The sequence below is a fragment of the Cygnus olor genome, chromosome 3 (assembly GCF_009769625.2).
Source record: "Cygnus olor isolate bCygOlo1 chromosome 3, bCygOlo1.pri.v2, whole genome shotgun sequence".
Lineage (NCBI taxonomy): Eukaryota > Metazoa > Chordata > Aves > Anseriformes > Anatidae > Cygnus > Cygnus olor.
In genome coordinates, this window is record NC_049171.1 from 78,751,826 (window position 1) to 78,778,230 (window position 26,405).

The following is a 26,405-nucleotide window of genomic DNA, read 5'->3' on the forward strand; positions in this document are numbered from 1 at the left end:
AGGTTGGACAAGCAACAGGGAGATGGTGAGACCCACTGCAAGTTACCGACTCAACAAAACGAACTGAGCAGAGGAAACCCCTAAGCTGACATTGCTCAGAGGGTGGGAGAGTCCAAAGAGGAAGTGTTTTGTGTGCTTGCCTTGTTCCTTCCCTTGAGGCAGCTGCCTTGGGCTCGAGTTGGAGGCAAGACTGTGCTGGCTGAGCCCTTCGTCTGCACCGGTACAGCTGTTCTCTTATAACAAATTTATCTCTGAGTGATGGGAGCTGGGACTGATATAAGCTGACATCATCTGAATCAGCAGCAGCACGGCAAACTTGAAGAAAGAAGGATGTGTGGTTATTTTTGGCACGTGAGGCGCAGCTGCTCATTATTTTCTCTCACAAGTCAGGAAGGGCACAGACTGGAGTATGAGGTCAAATCTCCCTTAGCATGTCCTGTGTTTCTTAATAAACGGACTGAAACCCAAGAACGTCAGTAGGCTGTCAGCTGTTAACTAAACCCAGGCTTTTTTTTGTAGCAACTTTTCTGAATGCTGTGAAAACTTCTCAGTACACAAAGTGGTATTTTTAATTTATAATAGCATTTAATGTTTTTGAAAAGGCAAGAGTGTCTTGAAGACGAGGATGGAAGGGCATCTTGAAAAATGCTGATTCCATGTACAGGGTTAATTGAGAGGTTGTGATGATACGTGACTGAAGCAGGCGTTATTTTAGCAGACTTGGTGCCAAGCCAGTCAGTGGACAGTCCTAAGTCTATATAAAGCTCATAATTATGGCTATCAAAAGAAATAAAACTGTAAGTATAGAAATACTAGTGAGAGCAAAAGATGATGCATGTGTCAACTAGGGAAGAGAAGATACTTCATAAATGATGGAGGACTGTGTTAACTAGGGAAGATAAGATAAATGATGGAGGACTGAATTATCTACGACACAAAACTGGGGAAGGGATTTTAGCAAAAATTAGGCTCGTGGGCGCTCGCACTCTGCCCGAGTGGCCGAGGCCCCTCTCCCAGCGCTTTATTCACCCCGGTACGCCGCCCCGCTCCGTCCCCCTGCGGCCATGCCGGCAGCGACCCGCCGTGCTCGGAAGGCCCCGGCGCCCTCCCCGGCGGCCGCTGGAGGCCGGGCCGGAGGAGGGGCGGTGGCGGGGCCGGGGCTCCACGGCAGGGGAGTGGCCGTGGCCGCCGCTTTCCGCCCGGGTCGGAGCGAGGCGGGGGGGGCCCCGCCGGGGTCGGCATGTGGCGGCCGCAGCCCCGGCCCAGCGGCACCGACAGGCGGCGCCGCGGTGGGAGTGAGGCGGCGAGCCCAGGTGAGCGGGTGGCGAAGCCCCGGGGGGCCCGGCCGGCCGGCCGGCCGGCAGCCGGCAGCTTCCCCCGCGGGGATCCGGGCCCCGGGGGGGTTTGGGGTGGGTTTTAGGGGTTCCGCGTCGGCCCCGAGCAGTGCCGGCCGGGTTGGGGTCGGGGGGCTGCGTGGCGCAGGGAAGGGGTCAGGGCTGCAGCATGCGGAGCGTTCCACTCCCGCTTCTCAGCGCCAACCCGGTTTTGTCGATTTTTATTTATTTATTTATTTATTTTGAAGTTTTGATTTTTGGTCCGTTAGGCCCCAACGATTTTAGCGTTTGTTTCGCAGGGAGGGTGAGCGCAGCGAGTGTTGCCTAGGAAACTTTGTTATAGCGCTGAAGTAACCTTCAGTTTTTAAACTCTGCAAATCGTGTAATTTCGCCTCTGCTGGTGTGGAAGGAGTTATATTGCTGTAAAGATACATATGTATACGTATGTGTTTGTATATATGTATTTTAACTAACTGACTGTAAAGAGGGAAGTAACTACTCTCAGTCAACAGTCACGGCTGTCCTAACTCACTCTAAAGGACAAAAAGGAAACTGCCATCTTCAGAGAAGCCAACTTCATGTGTCTACGCTTGTGTGAGTAACCGAGTGTTAAAACAGCGTGATTTCTAGCATAGGTGAGCCGCTCTTCGCCTCCTCCCTCCGAGCAGCAGCCGTCAGGAAGCTGTCAGGCTGAGCGGGGGCTGCCCACGTTACCCACGCCGGTGCTGGTGAAGGGCTGGAGCCGTGGGGAAATTCTGGAAAAATATAGCTCACCTTTCCCAGGAGAGTTCAGGAAGAAAGGCAGATCACTCTTTGGGTGTGTCAGCTGCCTTTCTGGTTTTTCGGATGTGCGGTTCTCCAAGGGCTGGTAGCCTAGCGAAACTTTCTGCAAACACGTTGGTTGTCCGTGCCAATGTTTCAGTAGAAAGCAGCTCATTCATGGTTTGGTAATCCACGCTAGTCTTTGTGTACAAGTGGTTGAGTAACTTTTTGCTATGCTTCTGAATAGCGAGTTAAGAGCTCTGCAGTGAAGTGCCTGTGTTATAAAGGCTTCTCCAAAATATACTACAGAACATATACCAGCAAGCGCTGCCGACAATTAAAAGTAAATTAGAGTTTTCAAAGAAATGAACAAAGTACCTTGGGATTCATTCTCTGTTTTTGTCCTTTTGCGTTTGTTCATTTATTTGCTAATTTGCAATTGGCCTTACAGTAACTCAAAAATGGGAGAAGTTCTACTGTATTAAAACTTTCATGTTGTTTAAGTGGTAAGTCCCTTTAATTACGTTGCGTTGGTGTTCCCCCCTCTCATTTCTGAAGTTAAAGTTGTAGTTTCTTTTAGGAAGAGATTAACAGTGCTTTAAGGCTGAAGTTTTAGTAGATTTTTTTTTCCATTGATAGGGTTTTTAGGCACTTAAGAAGGGATGTTTAAATTAAGTATGTGGTTTGAAAAGAAAAATAGTAGAGTTTAGAGGTTTGTGGTCCCCTAAAATGCGGGGTGAGGGAATGTGAACCCCCTGATATTTTGTACATTTGAAATTAAGACTATGTGCATTTATGCCTCTTTTTTTTCTTACTTCCCAGTGCTTATACTATAAAAGTTATAAATTTTCTCTACAGTTCTTCGAGACTGGGCAGTGAAAATAACCTGTTCTTGTACACTATACTACTGACTTATCCAGCAGCATGAAAGTGTGGTCACAGGCAAGTACTATATTGCCACTGGCTTCCTCCCTCTTTAAATTCAGATAAATCAGCCTTTGTTCTCTTCAAGTAAAACGAAGTCAAAAGTTTGGGCCTAAGCTGCTGCTTCTGGAATTATAGTGGGGTCATGTAAGAAAAGAGGATTTATTAGCACCAGTATAAATTAATCGTAAAGAAAGGAAAGACAGAAAGCACTGCAAACAATGTTTTGTACTCACTAAAGCAAAGAACCCTAAGGTTAATTCCGACTTTGTTCGCAAATTAGGCACACTTGGTTAGGTTTTTTTTTGCTCGCCATAAGTTGGGCCTCCTACAGCTACTGAACTACCTGACCTTTCAAATGAGATCTACTGGAGTGTGCAGCACCTCCTGAGCGCTCATCAGGAGTTATGATTTTTTTAATTTCAGCATTTGGCTTCCTTGAGCAAACGTTCTTCCTAATTGAGCGGCAGACAGTCTGCAGCCGTTCCTGGTTTTGGACATAATACATATTAACAACTCGTGTGAAAACAGCTTTTCACACCACCTTTGGAGTATGAGGCTTAAAGGTAAACAGAGAGGAACCTGTGGAGTTGCCATAGTGATTTCCAAGTTCATCCTTAGCATGTTGTGTCTTTTTCCAGAGAGCAGCCCTTTCATGCTGTGTCACTTAGATTAGGATTGAGCCCAGGGTATGTTGTAATACTATTCAATATTCTTGAAGGAAAACTGCTGCAAAACCCTTATGTATGAGGGATGAATGTGGCCTTTGTAAATCAGCAGTCACACGAGGAAAAACTTGGCTCTCTGGCACTGAACAAAGGCTACTGCGCCTATGTTAAGTACTGTAGTATCCTTATTTGTAGCTGTTTACTTAATTCTGGGTAATGTTAACTATTCAACACTCCATTAAAGCTTTTTTTTCTTCTTTTAGCATATAGGCTAAAAGATCCCATTAACTGCTCACCTGAAATATGATTTTGGGGAGAGACATTTATTTTCTGAGCCTCTTAGCTATTGATGCTGTGGAAGCAGAGATCAGCTATTGACATACTTTGTTAAATGCGAGTTTGCTGTATGAAAATTGAATTAGCTATTGATGTGGAGTTATTTCCCTGTTTATTGATGCTGCGAATGTAAAGTGGCTTAATGACTAATCTGAAGTCTGCAGACAGAGCAGTGAGATCATATGCGTGCCTGAAGTATGGTTTCTTTGTTCTTTGTGATTCCTTTGGGGCACACCAAATTTGGATCCCGTCTCCCCTTTGTGTGACGTGCTGCATCTGCATGCAGTACAGTACTGCAGTCTTTATTTCAGACCCTCCTTCATTTAACAGCCCTGCATCCTTCCAACATGCACATCTCTTATTATCCCTATATGATAAATTACTAACAGGGACCCTGTTGCCTAATGAGCATGATTGGTGGTACTTTCTATTCTTTCCCACTCCCTCTTCCCTTTCCTTCCTTTCTTGCTGTCTTACAAATGTTTGTTTGTTGCGCGACCCTGATGTCAGAGGAGATTATCTAGTTACTCTGCTCTTTTTGCCTTCTCTCAATGTTTATTTGTAACAACACCTAGGCACACCAAGTGTGAAAACATTTAGATTTCACATTGAAAAGTCAATATTTACTGCATAAACAGTTGTGTTCTCAGAATTAGGGCTGGAAAGTGGAAAATGCATTTTCTTAATAGTGCTTAGCTAGCTCCATTTCAAAGGTATATGCGTCACCTGCACTTCTAGATCAGATCAAATACCACGCAAGTCAGAACTGCAAGTGGAACAGTAATTTGCTAAGGAAGGTATGTGTATATATGCTCAGATGATAAAATCTTCATGTGAAAGAACTGCATGGGAGAAGTGGATACTTGAAACTAAGAGCAGAATTAATGTATTGTATGTAAAATTCTCTTCCACCTTTCCCTGTTCTCTGGAATGGCAGCAGAATTGGCTGCTTAGAGGGGTTTAGCGGGCACTGGCTGAAAGGCTTCTTTTGCTGGGGTGAGAGGTCAGCAGAGCAGGAAAACATTACAGAGGAAAATCTCTTAGAGCAACTTGGAGGCAACCTGCGGAGTGGAAAAGTCAAGAGGTTGGTGGTGAGTATTGTAAAACTGAGTAAGAATGAAAGGCTTAGTATCTATGGACAAGACAGGAAATGGGAGTTGGTGTAATTAGATCTTATGAACTGTTTTGCAAGCTGGCATAAGAAGGGGCATGTGGCGTTGGTGTCGCTTTTTAACGCCTTGCTAAATTCTTTATGATATTAATGGGAAAGTAGAGTCAAATAGTAGTGATGTTTTCACTGTGCCCATACATAATGAAGTTTGACAGGGGCTTCGTGACTTTGCTGATTGATGGGGTGAGCAGAGCAGTCCCTGGCTTAGCTCACCTAGATGGCCCCACTTTTGAATTTATTGGCAATTATGCTTTTGGGTCTGATAAGTGTGTTTTGAGCACTGAAAGAAACCATTCTTAGGGTCCTTTCATTTTGTTTTTGGAAAGCTGTAAGGTTTCCAGAGAGCTTGGGAAGGGGAGGGACTTTTTATTATTATTTTTCCCTCCTAGTAAGCTGCTTCCTTGCTGCTTTAGTGGGATACTGAATTTATTTTGTTACCCATCTTAAATGTGTTGGTAAGTATCCTTTCCACTGGTATATCAGCTTAGCTTTATGGATTATCACTGCTGCAGATACACAGACACCTGGAATGGTGCTGGTGGAGACCACTTGCAAAGCCAAATGGTTATAGCTGGAGGGTTATTTTTTCTTAGATTGTAGCTGTCTACTTTTTATGGTCTGGTTGTTCCCCTTCCTACACACAAATATATTACCTCACTAAAACTTCCCAAGGCTCCAAGGAATGATTATCACTGAATCTCTTTGTGGTAAGTCCAAGCGTCTCAGCCCTGTAAAGTACCTGACTTTTCATTGGGAGGGCTCAGATGATCTTATCAGGAGTGGCTTGTTTTCTCATAGGTGTTGCGAAGCGTAGCTTTGGGGACAAGAGCTTTCCCTTCTCATAGGGTTTTGGCTACGGACAGTTACTGAGGCAGTGGTGAGATTGAATTTCGCACACTGGATGGAGGTCCAGGTGCTTCCTCTTGCAGAAAGCCTGTGGAGACCCAAGTGATGTGGGAGAGGGGGCTGCTGTTCCTCAGTGTGGTTTTGCGTGTCAAACTGGTTAATAATCAACGGGTATTGCGTTTCCTTTCCCTGGGAAATCTGAATGTGGCTGTGGCAAGGCGAGGCAGCTGCTGTACTGTTCATGTGTTTGTGGTCTAAGTCTTGTACAGCCATGGCCATGAGAAGGGCTGCTCCAGTTAATGGGCAGTGTAAAAGGCTGTTTGTTGGCTTCCTGGGCAAATGAGGACAGGAGGGGAAATAGCGTGCTTGTTGGGTGGCCTCAGGTTGCTCTGGGGTAAGGACAGCCCAGCTCCTGTTTCTCACATTGTATGCAGTGAGCACTGATTAGTTGGGTATTTGTTCTTTTAGCAGATAGGGAATTTTCCTGATTGTGCTACCAGCTCTTGTCAATGGCAGAATTTTCCATGAGATCCTATGCTCCAAGGCCAAGTTAAAAAACACTTCATATTAGCTGAGAGGTGTTCTCTGTGTGTCTTTAGTACAGTTACAGTGCTGAGTTTTTCAGAAGTGTGTTCGTTATTGCTTTTTCCTGTATGTGGTAGGACTGTGGGTTCATAAGCAGTGTTACCATTCTGGAAAGGTTGGTCTATAGGACTCTTCATCACCCTTGGTGAAAGGAGCTGGCATGCCCTGTTTTTGTCAATGCCTTTTGTTTGTCCTATAGAGGATGGCTGATATCTAATCTTTGCTTAGTTGTATAGGCTGTGTATATAGTTGTATAGGCTGTGTATATTGATGCCCCTTGCTTTCTGAACTAATTTAATACTTTAAAATAACTTACCTTTATTCTAATTAGTGATAATGGTGGGTAGCAACATTTTTGCTGTGTTTCTGGTGAGCTTGGGGTGGCACTGATGCTCTTGATGAGGGCTCGAACCTTTCAACTAGGTCTGCACACACTTGTTTATGTTACTGCTTTCTGTGCTGCCAGGTCTTAGTGAAGCTCTGTGTGCCTTGTCTAGGCGTCAAGTTGGAAGTCTGGCCGTAGCAAATTCAGAGTGGCTGTGGTTTTAAAAAAGCCAGTGTGAGTGTTCAGTGCAAGTCATGTGAGGAGTACGTGGGGTTGCTGTCTGTCTTCCAGGCCTCTGCTTTGGAACAGTTGTGCATTCTGAAAATGGCCTCTAATGACTTGAAAACCACGATATAAAGTACCAGAAAAGCTTTAAAAAGGAGGATTAAAATGCAGAGAGCAAGTAGGGAGTAATAATAATGATAATAGGAAAAAAAAAAAGAGCAAACAGGCCAGGTAAAGACACTACAGATGACGGCTTAAGGCTGTTCTAAGGAATTTTGTGTAGCAGCCTGTGTGCGTTGTAAACACCAACACTGAGCAGTAGTGTAAGAAGAAAGAAACCAGTCCTGGAAAACCAAGAAGTAAAGGGAGGAAACCAAGGAGTAAATAAAACCAATAAAAGGAGACATAGAAATATCTGGGTGTTTGTGCACTCAGTTATATCGGTCATATACATCCATGTCATTGGCTATGGCTGCCTGGTACAGGTGCGAGGCGCAGTATTCAGGTTTGCCTTCTTCCATGCCCATGGAAGACTTTGTGGACTGTGTAGGGTAGATGCGGTGGTCCCTGGGTGGTTGTTCTCTTCCTTTTGCCAGGTACTTTGTGTGAGAGGCTGGTTTTGTGGCAGCTGCTCAAAGGAGGCTACATTTTTTTTTTTTTTTTTTTGTGTAATGCCCTTGGAACTGTGGCAGTGATGACGTTTTTCAAAGGCAAGTGTCTTCAGACAGTTGCAGTCTAGCAGATGATCCCCTCTTGTCCGCCCCTTGGAAAGCAGAGTAAGAAAAGGTATCAAAATAATTTTTAATATAGCAAACTGAATGATGCCTTGAGAGATGTGCTTTCAGATGTTTGTACAACCAATAAAAAAGTCTTGGTAATAAACATTTTGCGAAATAACTGCAGTAGATCAAAGTGACACTTAAGTGATGCTCATGAGCATCATTTAATCACCAGCTAACTACTAAAGGTCTGCTGCTGTGGAACAATAGGAGTTTTTATGTTATGCCTTATTGTGCCTGTCTTGCTTAAGGCACTGGCTATCATTGAAGCTTGTGATTTCTCTGTGTGTGTTGAATGCTTAAAAGCTGGTTAAGAACCTATTTATTTCAAGTATTGAACTTTTAATTTTGTTTGTAGAAAGCCAGCTGCTTCCGCCTTCCAGGATGTGATGAAGCTGTTGTTTACTAACTTCCTTGTGACTCCCTTGTGAAGTAAGATCAGATGAATTGCTTTCTTTCAGAGCTGCATGTATCGTCACTGATGATACACTTGAAATGATGTTGTGTGTATAGATAACACGATGGAATACTGCAAATCCCAAGACTTGTTTTTAAAGCTGGGGTATATCATGGGCTCATTTGGGTTGGAAGGGACTTGGTGAGTCTCTCTCTGGTCTAACTCCCTGTTCAAAGCAGGGCTGACTGAGGCCAGAGCAGATTGCTCCAAGCTTTCTCCTGGGCCCTGGAAGCCTCTAAGGGCTGAGCAGCCTCTCTTGGCAGCCTGCTGCACAGCTTGACTGCACTTGGGGTGAAGAAGTTTTCCTACTGGTATGTAGCATCTTAGGAATATTGTTGCTAGTAGATGTGAATCAGGTGTCATTTATAACCTATTTATAGTGGCATACTTGGCATTCTTTCATTTACTTTCATTCCTGTAGCATAAAATAGCTGCTGTATTTGCTGAAACTTGCTGCAAATATATCTTTAAACCCAAAGAGGGCATTGTAACCTTAAAGATGTCCTTAGTTTGATCTTCATGATTTTCTGATACAGAAGCCCTTGCTTATGACTCAGACTTTGAGGTAATTTAAGTTTACGACGTTTCATATGTTTTTGCTCAGTAATGCACTATGACACTTTTATTGTACAGGAATGAAAATCCATGTATCTTCTCAGTATTGCTCTCAGTCTTATTGGCACCTCTTTGTTTTTGTAAGGCTGTTCATGCAGGATGTTCCTATTCACTGGGGGTTGAAGGGAGAGGATGATTTTTAGGTCGTGGAGCTCTTGCAAGTCACTTCAGAATCCTTTAAGTTGTCCTTTCCCTAGGCAGCAGAGGACTTAAGGCTTCTGGCTTAAAAGTAGCCCTGTTTCACTAAGGGAGCCAGTCAATGAACCTCTTCTTCCACCAAAATATCTTTCTGGGCTTACTTCACTCAGATACTTTATAAATATGTTTTCTTGTGTCAGATTCATGGATTAGTATAGACTTGCTAAGTTTAGAGTAAAAAATGCAGACAGGCTCAAACTGTGTTATAGATAAGTTAAGGAGTCACTTAAATATGATGTTTGTATTTTTTTACGAATTTGTGGTGAAAATTTAACTTAAACCTGAAGTTTCCAATGAAAAGTCGCTGTGCAGACTTGGCATAAAATAACGTGATTTTCAGGATCTGCCTCAGGGAGACCCGAGACTTCAAGGTTTGGTAGTTTTGAGAATATTCACATTCTGTCTAAACATTGCTTTTTTCAGATCTGCAATCCTTTTGATAAAGACAGGAGTTCCAAAAGAGCAAAGCCTAAGGTGTGTTTTTATAGTGGAAACATTCCCCTTCCCCAGGTCTTTCAGGAGTCCTGTGTAAGTGATCAGCCCTGTCTGGGGCATGCTCTGTGACTCGGGTAAGTCAGCTAACTTCTCACGTGGTCTCTTTTAACCACAAAGTAATGCTTCAGATTATGCTGTGCCGCAGGACCGAGGAGATTAAATGTCTCTTGCGGTGCTTTAACTTTCCCCAAAAGGAAGCTATGGCAGTTCTGCCAGCTACTCGTTAATAACAACAACGCTGTGTACAAAAGGGCTGTGTAACAGAAGTACCCTGCCCAAGGCTGAGAGCAGCAGGGGCAGAAATCCCCACTGTCACAATGCTAATGCTGCCCCAAGGCCTGGCCCTCGCATCTGAAGGGGACAGGCCTCTGCGGGTTACCTTGCAGAGGACCCTGCCAAGTCCTAGAATTCAGGATTTCTAAAGCCCATAATAAATTTTCTTGAATTTATTGGAAATAGAGTTACGTGCATGATCTGTGTTAATTCTGGAAGACTACTTGAATGGCACTCAAAGTTGTTTTTTTCTTCCTGCCAAGTGTTTTGATACCCAATAAGATCTTTTCAGGTGTGCGTGTTTAGCACCATATGGTGCAATCAGCACTTCTTATCCCTTCTAAAACGCTAAGCTGAATTAAGAGTAGATTGAACAGAAAAATTTCATTAGCTTATACAAGACAATTTTCCTTTTATATAAAAGATATCTTTCAAGGGTCAGCCTGATTTTTTTTGCTATTTGTATTTACTTCTCATTCTTTAACTTGAAGTATTTTACTTAAGACTTCGTTTCGTTACAGTATCATACAGATCCTTAGGTGCCCAAGAAACATCTGCAAGCTATCTCATGAAAGGGCACAATTTCTTTGAAGATAAATACCGTTCTTTAACTTACTTGGATAATAAGAGCAGACAGGTAGGGTTCAATGAAAGGTGGCAGATCCTTGTAGTTAAGTAGGAATACTTAAGGAAGGAATTGCAAATAACGTGTGACAGAAAAGATTAAAAAAAAAAGAAAGCTTCTGGCAAAAATCTACGGTTTTGTTGAATGTCGATGGTGTATGTTAATAAATGCAACCTGTATTATTGGCTAATATATGTTATCTCAGGGAGACTGTCAGAGTAAATTGTGGCAAGCAATTGTCTTGATTTCTTAGATGTGAATAGCAGCGATTTACTGTCTCAGGAAAGAAGCTCTTACAATAGTGTCTTCATTGAGAAGATCTCAAAAGGGATGAATGGAGCCAGTGTGCCTTTAACGTGGGATTTAGTTTATATACTCATGCAGAATACGTGTGCTGTGAAAGAGGTAACAGGAGCCCTTAGGACTGCCTGAAGTCCTTGTGGCCAAGAGGTGTGCACCTGGGGGAAAGCAACAAAATCGGTGGACACAGTTGAAGTGGGGTTGGGCTCCTTTTAAATGGACTTGGAGAAGCCTAGAAACTTCTCAGCCATGCTGTTGGGGAGTGGGAAGCAGGAAGGCTCTTCATCTGGAAAGGAATGGGGTGATATGGAGGAGCTGGAAGCTCATGCAGGGAGGATTTTTGGAGGTAAGTTGAGATGTGCTTGTCTGCTGTTATGAGGGGCATGCTCCTGGGGAGCTTGTGCATTTTGGGATCAGGACAGAAGGGGGAAACTGGAAAGGACCAAAGAGGTGGTATTGAGGAGTGATGTAGGGGAAGAGTGCTTCTCTGTGGCTCTGAACATTGTTTGGGAGCTTTGTGGAGGGTTATCGCCCTGAGCTGTATGGTGTGCAAGCGTGACCTGTGCAGTTAGGTCAGAGATACAGGTTTGGGATGGTTTCTGCTTCAACAGTCTTTTGCGCTTAGTATAAGATAAATGAGTAGTTGGTTTGTGAGGACTAGTTGGGGACCAAGAAGAGAAACGTAGGGGAATTTGGTGGAAAGGGAAGCTGGGTTTGATGGGAGCAGCAGAAAGGATGTACAGTGTTGGTGTCGGTAGAGTAGGGTGGAGGCAAAATGAGTGAAAGAGTCTCTCGTAGAGCTGTCAGTGTTGATTGTGTCTTCCCTCAGCATGGGGTCTGCCACGACCGTGTCCACCAATCCTTGTTTGCTGCTAGCGGTCATGACTTCTGAATTTGCGTGAAGACAGGATTTCAGTTCTGCTGAGAATCTTTAGTCTGTGGCCATAGTGCCAAACATCTACATTTGGACTCAGTTGTGGCTTTGTGGCGTGGCTTTTGGGTACCACCAACGAGAGGTTGCTCTCTGCTTGGCTGGGAAATGCAGGCTTAGTGCTAGAAAATGCACGTTGGAGCATGTTTGGCTAAATGAAAGAGGGTCTTGATAACAGACAGCCGTGGTGGTGTCTGAACTTGTCACTATACAGAGCTTTGACTGCTTTTCATAGTTTTGATGTGGCTTTTTTGGTGGTTTACTGCTTTTCTTATCTTCTTTTTCTCTGTGTTAACAGTTCACTTCCTTAAATGCGATCTGCTGTTGATATCACAGGAGCAGTAACATAGGTCAGTTCTACGTTGTCAGAGGCATCATTTTTTTCTGTAATTCAATGCAGTTGCTTTATATAGAGAAACAATACTCTTTCCTGATTTTTTTTTTTTGAGATACCTGACTTAAGGCAGAGTGACTGCTGTCTTGTCTTATTCCGAAGGAGCTGTGATTTCTCAGCTGTGTGCTACATGCCTGTGGTTAGTATTCTGTTGCAGTTTCAGCAATATTAGCTACAGTACTTCCATGGCACATTTGTAAACTGATCTCAGAATTGCACCCGAACAATCTAGTTTTCTCCAACTGGAGATATAGTGGAGATATACTGGAAGAAAAGGATAAAGCCACTATCTTCACCCCTGTGTTCTCAGGCTGAATAAAGCAAGCTTCCAGCTTCCATTTTGTCTGCCTGCAACCTCAGGTAAGGGCTGTAAAGGTCAAGCATATCCTTGCAGAAGCCCTCAAAAGGGATATCGCGTGCATCCTTGCCTACTGATGTAGGTCTCTTGGGGAACCCATGCTCGTCCTGCTGGAGCACAGAGGCTGACCCCTTGCTGGCTTCTAACATCCGAAAACCAATGATGCTGAATAACCTGCTGGCCTTTAGCAAGGTCTTGCATTAACTGAAGTCATCTGTGTAGCTGTGGAGGATAGGAGAGCAGTGTTGCAGTCTGTACCTGGTGGTACACCCAGCAGAGTGGCGATTTGTCAGCTAGTGAAAGCACAATCTGCACAATTGTTCCGCAAAGAGGAGGGAATGCTTGAGTACAGAAATTCTGTGGGAGCATATAGTCACAGGGGTTTGCTTAAAGCCCTGAGATTTTATTTTGGAAAGAGCAGGGAGAGGGAACAGCGCTGTTTGTTTGTGTGCCTCCTGCTGCAGGTGGGCTCCATGTCCCCTGTGTTGCTGTTACTGCAGTCTGCGTACGTGACTCTTGCAGTATCTTGTATTTAAGCTGCATCCTGAGCTGCTGTGCTTTCTGTCCAGTGTTGTTGCTCAGCTTTCCTGATGTCTGAAACTTCATTCTGTCTTCATTGTTGTTTAGACAGCACTGACATCACGCCGTGACAGCCTGGTTGGGGCTGTGAGGTAAACTTCCTACAGTGGACAAAGGAGGAGCATTTGTCATGGGACTTTGATATTAAATTGTAAAGTTAAAAGCATACTGACTCCTCACCCTTGGCAATATAGGAACTGCCATGTTGTTTTATTTTCATTATATGTGATCACTACTGAGCTGTTAAGAGAAAATTACTTTCTATTTCAGTAAACTCAATTCTGCTTTCAGACTGACTGTGCATCAGATGCTTAATTTGGAACCCGCTCTCTTGGTGAAATTAAAAATTCAAATCTCCAAGCTGGAGCACTGAAACTGTGCTTGAATTAGAAATTGACTGCTGTCAATGTGCTCTCACACTTCACTCTTCCCCCCGATGAGTTTTATATTAGAGTCTTGCTGTAGATGATCTGACTGAGCAGAAGTGGTGGGAATCTGCACTGTCACTCAGTAGACAGAGTGATGAAAGAAGTGTGGTGTGTTAACTAGACCATTCTTGAAAAGGACTGCTAATTTCATACTAATTTCATAATTACATACATGTATGGTGAAATGCTTTTATGGGATATGACTGCAAATCCAGTAAGTATTGCTGACAAATTAATTTAGGACCTAACCGAACTTCAGTTTCTTCTTGTAAGCTTCACGCAAAATCCTCTCCCCCTAATTTTTGTGTCATATTTGAATGTTTCCAGATCTTGACTGAAGGAACAAGAACGTTCTCTCCCTTTGAGACATTTGCATGGGCTGCCTCTACAGCACTTTGCACTGAAATTGTGAACAAAAGGTTTTTTTCCCCTACCCAGGAAGAAGAAGAACAACAAACCTTTAAAACAAACAACTGCTGAGATAAGCATTGCTTCTCTGTTGCGCTTCTTCTCTTCAGGTTTGCAACTGTTGTGTCCTTCTGCCCTTTTGAAAAGTGGAGACATTAATTAATCATTTAACTATAAGTAAAAAGAGTAAAAACCAGGCTTTAAATCAATTGGGGCTGGCTATTTGTGGGGAAGTTTGGTGCCTTCTGTTTACTGATGGTGGTGAAGTACCAGTGCTGGTACCGGCTCGTGTTTCCAGACCCTCCTGTGGCTTTGCCTGTGGTGTGTGGTTGTCCACCAGGGGTCTGCTGCAAGTATCCTGGGGCTGTACTGGGCCGAGATGTGTGAGGACTGTCTGTAGAGAGACCATGCTGAAATTTATGACAAAGATCTCAGGCTTCCCTGGCTTTCCTTGTTTTTTCCTCCTTGTCAGGACTTCTGTAGAAGCAGCTGACCGCATAAAAGCAGAAATCTCTCTCATGAGAAGAGCAGAAATGTAATTTTTCAACACTATTGTGCTATCTAAATGGTCCTGCTTCACTGAGACAGCCAGGAGTCACCTGCCTGCTCTAGAGTGAATTTGTCCACTTGTTCTACTGACCAACAAAATGAGCTTCCTCGGAAGGCTGCAGTGGTAAAGTTAGATGGTATAATTTACATTCGACTTGGAGGAATGCAATTTTCTATAATAGCCAAGCCTTGGATCTCAGGTTGCCAGCCATAGGGTGTTGATTAGTTATCAAATAGGCCTTCACAGTGCAACTGCGTGCTTTCACAGGCTGGGTAGTTATTACCTTTTTAAATTTAAAAAGGTCAGAAATGCATATTTCTGTGCTTTTTAGCATACGGGTGCATGGGCCTTGATTCAGCAAGGCGCTTGCTTGAGGAAAAAAAGCTTGCTTGTATTGTAGTCAATGCACTGCTGAATAGTGATGGATGCAGGCGTGCTTGCATTTTGAAGGTGGCAATACAGAACACAATTAAGATATGTAATTAATGAAAGGGGTGTTTCTGTTATCCCCCGTTGACTAAACAGGTGATTGTTACCGTCTTTGGAAGTGTTTTTGAAATTTACTAGTTTACTTGTTAATATATCTTAATTTTTTGTCTTAGAGTTAACAACGCAAAACCAGGTTTGAAACTCTTTTAAGGGGGAAAAATACTTGATGGGCATGTTGGAAGTAGCGATCAGCTAGCTAATGTGATCCTTACTCTAGAGAGGGGTGTCGCAATTTCTTCAAATGGCTTAAAATGAGTTGTTGCATTAAGGAGGTAAGTGGCTCAAATATAACAACTGGATGATGTGTATTATGGGAGTGTGTCAATAAAAATACAATTATTTAAACACTGGCAAAGGCAGGACACTGACATCTAAAATGCATGAATCTTTGAAGTGTTTTTAATGAAGAATAACAACTAACAAGCATTTAATGACTTCAGAGTATATTTTGTACGTGACATCTTGGAAATTTAGCAGCTGAATAACTAAACTCAGCATGTGAGCTTAGAAATTATAGGAGCCCTTGGTGAGGAAATCATTCGTAAATGGGAACAAATATAATATAGCTCAGCTATTGCTCGTCTTTGATAGATACGCTTCATAAAATGGTAGATAAATCAAAGTATAGCTAACATTCAATAATTAAGGTGAAAAAGCTGGATGAGACCTTCATGTCTTAATAGTTACAAAAATCTATGTTCAAAGGTAACTGTTAGAAAGCATAAGTGCATAAAGAAGCTAAAGGTTTATTTTAAAAGAGGTTGTGTTGAGATTGGTGCCACCTTATTTTGAATATTATGTGGTGTCTTTTGAAATTCAGCAAACAAGTCAAAAGGTAACTAGTTAGAAACCACAATATTTTACATATTTTTCTGACCAAGGAACTGAACAATCATGGCTATTGTCATGTCAGATTAATTAATCCTTGAGAAAGGTTAAGCTCGTGTGTGTCTTTATAAATAATACATCTTTTCACTTCACTTACTTTGTTTGCATACGGTTTAATGCAGGTTTTTAGGGCTTCCTCAACAGAAGCAGCACTACAGAAACCGCTTGGAGTGGTGCTTTGATATTTAGCTTTGAATATGACCCAATATTTTTTCCTCAGACACTGCAGCTGGCCCACAAGAATGTTCTAAAAGTGAATTTGCTATTCTAATAAAAATCAACAGTGTGTGATGTAGGTGTGTGCAGATAGTTGAGCTCTTTTTAAAACTGAATATATAACTTCTCATTTATTTTCAGGGAGAGCTTAATGAGCTTGCAAGTATTCTGCATTATGGGTTTTAAAGCAGGGGCAGGGAGGTAATTACTGCAGAGTTTGTATTGATCTGTAAAATCCTGGTGGACTTTATAAGTACTTCACTTTCTTATGACTATCCATCTACAGATGGTATTAGAGCAGTTGGTCGAAAAACTGAACAGTGACTTTTGTGGCTGAAAATGAAGATTCATTATCTAAAATAAATCAGGTAACTGTTCTGCTGTTCCTTAGCTTCAGGTTGAGTACAAGAGAACGTGCTCTTCACGTCAGTGATAAATGCTCTTTGGCTTCACCTCTCCCTGTTTCATTTTACTGGTGCAACTGAGACTTGAACGGCGTTGCTGCTCATGAGTTGTTTTCAGGTGTTAGACCCTGTTAATTCTGTGTTCTGACTCTGAGCTCTTACTCATTAGGAAATACTGGCTGTGGTGAAAGGTCTGTTACAATCAAGTGGGTTCTTTCTGGGCTTTCATATCTTGGAATCGAAGCCATTTGAACATTATCAGACACTTGAATGAAAATATGGTCCTAGAAGTTGCAATGTGTGATGTGTATTTTTAAAAGTTGATTTGTAATATTGCAATTGAAAGGCCTTTCTTCCATTTGTGGCTTTTTTGTCTAGGTGCATGTCTCATACAAACTGTAACACTACAAGGTAATATGTATATATTTTTAAATTATCTCCAGGTGCTTTTCCAGTGCTCCAAGGTGCAATTTCAATAGTCTTGTAGGTACTTGCCATGGACTTAGCAGTTTTTTGAGGGTCTTGAAACAAAACTGAGGGAATTATGAGAAAAATTAGACCTTTTTAACAAGTTAGCCGAATTGGTTCAATGTAGTTTCTTTGTCTGGACATTAGATATAGAAAGCAATGATTAGAAGGCTATGCAGAAGAACACACAACTAAATTTGAGATGCGTTATGACAAACCAACCAAAGTGACTCTAAACTTCAAAAAAAGGGGCAGAATAGAAGGGTAAACAGGGCAGGACTGGTATACCCTGAGCCCTGGTAATGTCCTGCCTGGGTTTTGTGGTGGCTGAGGGCACTGTGGGTGCTCTCTGGCTGTGGAGGCCAGACTCTGGTTGCGGCTGCCTCATCCCTCCCTTTCCTTTGGGGAAGGCCAGTCCTGGGTTTGTCCGAAAAGCCCTGTGTAGACCCTAAACCTGTTTGCGTGTGGCATCCTTGGTGGCTTGGGCTGTCTCAGCAGACCTCTGCGTGGCTGTAAGGCTTCAACACCTGACCTGGAAGTGCTGTGACCTAAGGAAAAGGGCTGCGCCCCAGGAATGGGAAACTTGGGGCTTTAGCCCCTTTACTGACGAAGGATCGGTAGTAGCCCTCTCCTTGTAGCATCCCCAGAACTGCTCGTGGTTTGGACTGCCATCCTGGACTGTGGAATTTGGTCAGTGGTGTAGCCAGGTGATGGACTTGGGCTGGTGGACTCACCAGAAGGCAGATCTGGAGCCCATAAGGGAGCTGGACGGCAAACCTCTGTCCGGAGGGTTACCTGTGCCTGTGGGGAGCAGTGCAGAAATGAGGGGTTTTCGGGTGGGCTAATTCAGGATAATGGAATTGTACCAATTTAACTCAAAGGAAATTGCATCTAGTTCGCGTGATGCAAATATTTAACAATTTAAACCTTACTTACATCAGTTTAAATGTGGTGTTTAAAGAGCTGTAATTATCTGTTTGCCTTAGAAATTCATAGTAATTTACTGAGATCAATTTTAAACTGATTTTAATTGAACCGAAGAACCTTTTCTACTTTTTTTTTTACAGACAAAGCCTGTGACTAGCCTTTTTAAACTGTGATAAAATATGATAAAATATATCCAGTCTTAGAATGACTTTTTCTGCATGACAGATTTCTTCTGCTGAAGGCAAATCTCAACTATTATTTTGTATATAAAATAATTAAATTCTAAAGAACATTTTGTTCAATTTTTATTCCCTTCAAGAGTGGTTTCTGTTTGTTACAATTTCTATTAAACTACTCCCAGTAGAGCATTTCACTGTCTTTTTATAGTAGACAGGCTGATGGACTCCATGACCTTTTTTATTTCTGATTTCTGTGAATTTTTTTCCTCTTGCAAAAGAGAGAGCGAGAGACAGCTGGGGTATCCTAATTTATGGTGATAGGAAGCAAAATACTGAAACTTAACTGCAGTGCCATAGTGAGATGCCAGTATTGTAATATCTGCAAAATGTTCAGATTGCTTTCATTGAAGCTCACTTGGAGAAGATGCTGTGAATATTGGAAAAATTCACCTGAGAAGTTTCAGGTTTAAATGTTTGTATGGCATGTCGTTCTAATGAGGTATGTATGAAGCTTCTGTTAGGAGTTAGTTGCCAAGGTGTTTAGAGTATGTGCAAGTTTGTCAATGAAAAATTGACAAAGGGTTGTGATTGGAGGCGAACTTTTAATATATTGTATAGGGGAAAAAAAAATCCTAGAAGTTGCCTTTTGGAAGGCCCCTGTGTCAGTGCTCAGAATAATCCTAGTACCTGGGATTCTGGCAATTGATTCTGTTTCAATGAATAGAAGGCAGCTAATCAAGGGCATAATTCAGCTAGTCACTAGGTCCCTTTGAAGTGTGATTCTGGCAAATAAGCCAGTTCAATATGTTTTTGTGATACAAAATGGATGATGGTGCAGAGCTTGTATTCCCATTGATTGTGTGCAGGATAGAAGAATAGAATACTTTTTGACTAGCAGTAAATCCATAAGAAACTGTAAGTAGTCACCCTGTAATCTTTTTTTAACCTGTTCACGTAGCTGACTTTTTTTCAAATGACCTATTTTTTGTATAGAAACATACAGAAAACAAAGACAAGATGCTACATTTTAATCTTCTGCTTTTAGTGTTGTTTTTTATCTTGGTTCTTTCTATTCTACTCTGAAAGCAGCCAGTCTTATCTTTTCATCTGTGTATGTAATGTATATGTGGGGAGATTGAGCCGTTGTTTAGGGGACCTCTTTAATTGACATTAATATTGCAATAATGCTACCAACCATATGCTTGTACTAGTCTTCTAGGACTGATGATCCTGCACTCAAAACTTATATTCTTATTATTTGGACAACAGGTAGTATGGCAAATCTAAATGAAGATTTATAAAATATCTCACTAGAGTAACAGATTTGCAGCCACAGACTGTTAAAGAGCTGCATCTATTGTAGAAGCTGGATCGGAAATGTTTGATTGTATTAATAAAACACAAATACGAACAAGAAACTGGACGAGAACAGCAACAGATTGTGATTCTTTCTCAAGTTTTTGATGTAGGTTCGGTGCTATCCTAGATGTGCTTGTATGCCTGAAAATTGTTCTGCATCAAAGAGACTAAAGAAGTTCTGTGCTGCAACTAATGAAGTCTCTGTGATTTGAGAATGAAGAATTGCAGAGCGTTGCTACAAGCAGGGGAGACTGTGATCTGTCGTACGTGGGCTTGTGTCCTGATGGGCACGGTTATGTCAGTGAAGTTCACTTAAAAGCTGGTGCAGACTTTTTAGAAAGTGAATGAATGCACAGAGTTCTCTGATAACACCTTTTCTCCTCTATCTGCAATATGGTCTGTGTCTTTGTTTAGTCAAAATGGAAACTGATAACTGATGAGCTGTCTGAAATTCCTGAAATTATTATTTTCAGATGCTACAATATGTTAATTCTGGAAAACTGCAGAAATGCCTTAATTACTTTTTTTCTTATCCCCCTCACCCCAGATGGTTCGGAGCACTCAATGCCTTCAGGCTCTCTTCGTAAAAAGAAACTGGCAAAAAGACCTGGATACATGAGGCCAGAAGCTCAGCGACAGATCGAGTTTCAGTCCCTGGGTGCCTGCAAGCCATTCAGCCCAGAACAGTTCAAACATGGCAGGCAGCATTGTGAAGACTTTGAGAACTGCTGTCTCTACAGACAATACGAAAAGAACTTTGAATTCTTACGCTGCCGTTCAACTGCAAGTAGTGCTGTAGTTCCTGCTGATGGGGTAACAGCGTTGGGCGGTACTGGAAATATGCTGGGAAGCTGCAAAAATCTTTCCTGTTACAAGAATCCGCAATCAGAAAACACAATGATATCAATTTACCCTGCTGAAGCAACAAGCAAAGATGTTTCTACTATATGCTGTGCACAGGAGATGGCTCACAGCACTAAAGTGAGTGAGCCCCAAAAGATGTATGCCTTGGATCAGACAGAAGTGAATAATAACTGTGAATATCAAAACAGAGAAGTTGTTTCTCATTCTGTTGGTTCACACAATAGCTTTAGTTCAAGATTCAGCTTCATACAGCTCTCCCTGAACTCAGCCTCTGGAGTAAGTGATACTGAAGGCAAGGCAACCATCAAGGAAGCTGAGTGTGTTCTGCATGCCAGCATTGCAGGAAATCTGCAGGAGCTAGAAGAGACAGCAAGAACTCATGAGCACTCAGGAGCTTTGCATTGCTTCTCTAGGCCCAGTGATGATTTGAAGCATGAAAACGAGACCACAGCGAATGATAAACTACAGGATTGTGAGACCATCTCTCTCTCAGATACAGATGCAACGTTTTCATATTCTACGGATTCCTCAGATGCAGCATCTGCTGGTTCTTCTGTCACCTCAGGCTACGAAAGTAGTTTCACTGTTAGTGACCATAACTGGGATACTTTGATGAAAAAGTATGAACCAGTGCTACTAGACTGCCAGCTTGGCAACCGGAGTACATTAAAGGTTTGTAATCTCATTTCATCTTTGATTCCTCCCCCTGGTTCCCGAAACAGCTATGTTGGTAGTGTCAAAGTATTAACCTGATGTAGGAGTTCGAATATTAACAGCTTTTGCAGCATTTTTTTCACAGAAGTTTATAGTACTTGTCTGCATGATACAAGGGAAAGAACCTGTTTTCTTCTTGGTTCTTTTAAAAGCAAAACAAACCCAACAGTGATGTTGCAGTACTTTGTTCCTGTGACCTACTGAAACCGTGGTCCTCGCTTGTATTTCTAATACGCCACACATTAATTTCTGAATTCAGCAAGGGCTGCTTTCACAGGTGGCTATTTTGTGTGCAGTCTGGAGTATATGTAGTGCAAAACTTGAGGGTGGTAAGAGCTTTTTCCTTGAAGCATCATGATTTAACAACACTGGACTTTGGCTAAACTTACACATTTCCAATTAAAGATTTCTAGGGGAGAGGCACCTGTGTAAGGGTAGCCTGTAATCTAATAGACCAGTGCTCTCCCTGCATGATGATAAATGGGGGTCCATTCCCTGCTCTAATTCAGTCTGGGAATAATGCCTTTTTTTTTCCCTTCTACCTTAGAGGAGTTTTGGGCTGTCAAGTCAGAAGCTGTCCTCCCCCTCTCCCATGTGTATATACCTGTATATACCCACATATATACCTATTATATATACAAGCAGCCTCATTCGCTATATTCTTTGTGTGAGAGGAAACCTTAGCAAGGATCAGTTATTCTCTATCGTACAATAGGATTTTTTCTGGTCTTGGGTATTTTTGGGATGTCAGGGGGAATCAGAGGGAAGCGATTCTGAGCCTAACTGATGAGAAGGCAAATTTTAGCTCTGTTGTACATGTAGGGAGCTGAAATCCATCATGTCCACGCTAATAAATTTAAAGCTTTTCAAGATCCACTAAGCAGGTGATGCGGTTTTTAAGTCTCTCACTAGTGTCCTGAGTGCTCTGGAGCAATGTCTGGGCTGTCTGTACCTTGTAGGTATAAAGGCACACCTCAGAGAGTTCTCCTCGCAAGTATCCTATGCTAACCCTAGAGTGGGAAGCCTTTCAGAAACCCAGGTTTTGCGACTTCTGAGCACAAATACACCTGCTGAGATGTGCTGTGTTGTCTTTAGGCCTGGGGAGACAATCTGCACTGGGTCAGCCTCTGGGGCGGCTCTGCACAGCCCTTCTGTCTGGGCAAGGCAGTGGGTTGAGAAACATTATTTGTGCTTTTCTGCCCGTGTTATCTGACCTGGCCTTATAATGCTCTCTGATATTTATTTTTCATAAGGGGTGCAAGTAGGACTCAAACTAGTTTCCTCCTATGTATGTTTACAGGCTTCATACGCATTGCCATGGAGCAGTTTCTTTGGCATCTTGCCTGTAATGATGTGCCCATAGTCTGGGGTGGCTTGGGAAATTAATTCTCTATTTTAAAATACAAATTTGGGAATATGTAACATAATAAAAATACAAAATTTTCTGTCTTTTTGGTATGCTTATTTGATAGGTACAAAAGAAACATTGCTATCTTTAATTTCTGCATTCATTAATTCATTGCGTGGAGAACTGGGAATTTGTGCCTTCAGACATCTTTGACCTTGGTCCTGTGTGTTTAATTTGTAGCACCTTCCAATTGTAATAGTAAAGAGCAAGTCTCAAATTTTTCAGAAGGGAACAGACAATTTTAGTTAAGAAAAGGAGGCAGTACCAAAGTTGTTAAAATTAAAATTACGCTTTTTTTTGCACTTAAAAAAAAAAAAAAAGTGCTCATCACATGGTACAGGTAGGTATAGGAAGGACCTGCTGCTCTGAAGCAGCTCTTTGATTAGTTGGGGCTCCAAGGGTCTTCCTAGCCTGCAAACAGAAAGCACTCAATTGTCACAGTATCAATCAGATCAGTCAGTTAGCCCTGGGCATGCCTGCACTGTGGTACCCAAGCAGGTTTTAAATGACCTGCCATTGTGAGTGTATGAAGGAATAAACAGTGCAAAAAGCAGCAGTGCTGTACTCTCAGTCTAGATGGTTGTTATATATCATATATATGAAAAAAGTGTCACTTGAACCATTTCTACTGCGGGCTTCTTTAGAACTCTATCAAATGTGTGGCATAAAATACAGAAAATAATTTATGGTGAGGATCCAGAGCGCCTCCCTTCAATATGTTATATGTTCCTCACCCGTCTCAGAGGAAAAAAAAAATTGGTGTTTCTGTATGTGAAAAACAATAATAAATTAAAAGAACAAAACCAAACAAAACAACACCAAAAACCTCGATGGAAAGGGAATGCGTGCAATGACTTGTTTTTTTCTTTGTTTTTCCTCCAGGGGATCCTGTAGCCTATTATTAATCAAGCTTTTTTTTTTCTGGCTTTACCTTTTATGTCTATTTTCTGACCAATCCGCTTTCACTTACAAATTTGAAGAGGTACCATTAATTTAAATGTCTTCCCTAATTTGCATGTTGATTGTGTAGTCATGATAACTAAATGTTTCTGGTAAGTTATTGACTGGCCGTACTTATTTTTCTGTGTGCAATTTACAGTTTAACTAGAGAGATTTAAATATGGAAGTATTCCAGGGAGGAGTGAAGTCTTTTGTAGATGCAGAATGTCTCGAGTATGGATCTTCTTGCAGTGGAAAATGCTTTCCCAAATACTTTTTCAGGCTTTGGGCTATCAGTATATATGCTGATTCTTTTTCCAGGCTTACCTCTCTCAGTGCTGCTAATGGCTTGTTGGTACTGGTCACAAGTAAACTTAAGAAAACACTTTGCAGTTTTATAAATGTAGCTGTGTTTGGCAGTGGCTGGCATGGCAATGAGGAAAGGACTGCATAACTTCAACTAAATTCTTGTAAGAGTAAAATAAAAGCTTTTAATGTCCTTTGAATGCACACCTAGCCTTCTGAAATATTTTAGTAAAAAATGAAGCTTCAGCACAAAGAAGCATTAGCTTTTGAAATAAAACTGTATCCTAATAGGAGCTTCTTTTTGGGTGTGTAAGGGCATTTTGTATGTGTTTTTTTTTCCTCTCCCATCTATCATTTGTAATATGAACATTTCAGAAAATGGAAACGTCAACACTTTCTAGATGAGCCTAAATTATATTTTAATGAAACTTCATTGGCAGCATGTGAACACAGTTTTCTGTGCCATATCGTGAGTGCACTTGACCCAAAATATTCATACTGTATTTCTCTTTTTACATGCTGAAGAAAATGTGGTTTGCATATGGAAATCTGAATTTGTTCTGCACAAAACTTGGATAGGCAAAAAATTGTTAAATGGACTGAAGAACAGAATATTGAGTAGAATGTGATCAAAAATAGATATTATGCTGACAGAATCCTATAATAATCCTTACTTAGGATACGTTTCACCCTTGCAGTTATTCAACGATCATACAAGCTCTTTTGCTTTTCAAGAAATACTGTTTGTTGTTCTTTGTAGGTGCTTGGACTAAAGCTGTGCTTAGATCATGTGGCTGCAGTTTAGCTGATTTCTGAATAGATCTGTCCAGTTAACAAATATTGGGTTTAATTCTCAAAATTGGGTGTTTCTTACGATGTAGTAGCAATACTGTAAATTTATATTATGTAAAGGTTAATAGTGTTTTTTAAATGCGACTTCTTTATAAGTATTTCTTTTCTGTATGTAGATAAAATCCTTGATCTTACGGCTTCAGAGGCTTCAGGAAAAAGCAATAGAGGAAGATGATTATGACAGAGGTGAGAGTTGTTCCCCCCTACCTCCCACTGAATCATGCTGCTTCCTTTTATTCCCCCCTCCCCCAACACCCCATCACCTCCCAATTAATTTTATTTTATATTTGCTACACTGCTGTGGTTAGGTATGGAAGATGAGTTCAATGAACTCTATTGTTCATTCCGTGGTTTGGCAGGAAACAAATTAAAGAAAGAAGTAGGTCAGCAGCAGGTAGCAACAGTTTTTATTTTCTTGAGCCACATCACCATTTGGGAAGGTTGAAATGCGAATATCCACCATCTGGATCAGCTGTTTTGAAGCAGCATGACTTTAAAAAAATACAGAAATGAATGAAAGCTTCAAAAGGAGAAAGGACAGGCACTGGCTGCTGACAGAGTGTGATTTCTTGCTTGCCACATTTAGTCATGACACTGCAGCAGAGCTCAAACACAGAAATGAGGTCAGTAGCTACGATAAAAGTGAATGATACTGTCCTGTGGGATTAACTTGATGCCCACTGAGTTGAATCAAAACCAGATAGGGAATATGACTGGTGATACAGCTGCTGGCAAATACCTGTATTTGAATAGTGCTTTCCCATTCAAATGGGTTGGCGCCTCTCATAAGCTGTGTGTGTGCACGCATTAATAATTAGAGCATCTATTAACATACATCTCAGGTTTTTTCTTGATTATCTGAACACAGACTACTGTCACAGAAAACATATTTTAACAGTCTTGAAGTTCTAGGTGAAGTTCTTCCTGATAGATTTATCTTCATTTGGGAAGTACTGCAAGTGTTTCAGCAAACTGCAAGGGCGCTTCAGATAATAAAGCTTGAAAAAGATAACCCCCCCTCCCCTTTTTCTCCCCCTCACTTTTTGGGGGTTGGGGAGTAGTGAAATTTGTGACTTGCCTGTCAGAATTAGCGTCAAGCTGTGCAGTCGTATCATGGTTCTGTTCCCTCTTTCATTTCCCAAACCCCAGGAAGACAGAGATGTATTTTAGCAGTGTCTTGGGAGAAGGTCTGTAGCCCTTGCAGAAGGGTGGTTCTGTTGCCCTCTCAAAGCTTGGTCTACATAGAAGAAAAATCAGCCACTGTTCCAAGTCAAAGAGGAGAACCTTTAAATATGTTATAAGCTGAGCACGTTGTATCTATTCATGGGTTTCATCTCTGTCAAATTGAATAGACATTATTGATCCGTTTTACAGTGTGACACTTGTTACTCTCTCTTTTTTTTAAAAGTGCCTGTTGATTGAGTTCAGAGTTGGAGACAGCTGTGTGTGAAGTGCATGTGTTTCCCACAGATTTTAGCTGGAATTCTCTGGGTGCTCATACACTGATCAAAAACAAAACAAAAAAATTAGTATATCAGGTGTGACACCTGCATCTGATGCCATGTGGTATTGACCACATTGGAAAATGATGACTTGTTTAACCCTGCTCAGAAAGTTCTTGTGTAGTTTTCCTGGCTGTTAGTCTGGTAAATTTAAAACGGGACCACCTTTCTGTTTACACTCACCTTGTCCATTACTCTTTCCAGTTTCTACGTTAGTTCTCAGACAGGTAGCGTGGAGGGCAGGTTGCAGTCTTCCATCAGCTCCCCTCAGGAAAATCGTCTGGCTGCAAACTGATCTCATCAGCTGCTGCGGACACAGTTTAC

At 41.8% G+C, this 26,405-nt stretch overlaps 1 protein-coding gene across 7 annotated transcripts in view; it reads left to right on the top strand.

Annotated features, from left to right (window-relative positions):
• The first annotated feature begins 1,162 nt into the window (after positions 1 to 1,162).
• Positions 1,163 to 26,405, top strand: part of DISC1 (DISC1 scaffold protein) — a 202,486-nt gene continuing 177,243 nt past the window's right edge. For 3 of the 7 annotated variants that reach the window (XM_040551459.1, XM_040551460.1, XM_040551466.1), the window contains exons 1-3: positions 11,120 to 11,264; positions 20,044 to 21,032; positions 24,696 to 24,765. In XM_040551459.1, the coding sequence (XP_040407393.1) occupies positions 11,135 to 11,264; positions 20,044 to 21,032; positions 24,696 to 24,765 (1,189 nt within the window). In that variant the 5' untranslated portion in view covers positions 11,120 to 11,134. Of the gene's footprint in view, positions 1,314 to 1,499; positions 1,777 to 3,446; positions 3,587 to 11,119; positions 11,265 to 12,147; positions 12,200 to 20,043; positions 21,033 to 24,695; positions 24,766 to 26,405 lie in introns of those variants that run through there. The other 4 variants (XM_040551464.1, XM_040551461.1, XM_040551465.1 and 1 more) reach the window with 4 other exon arrangements.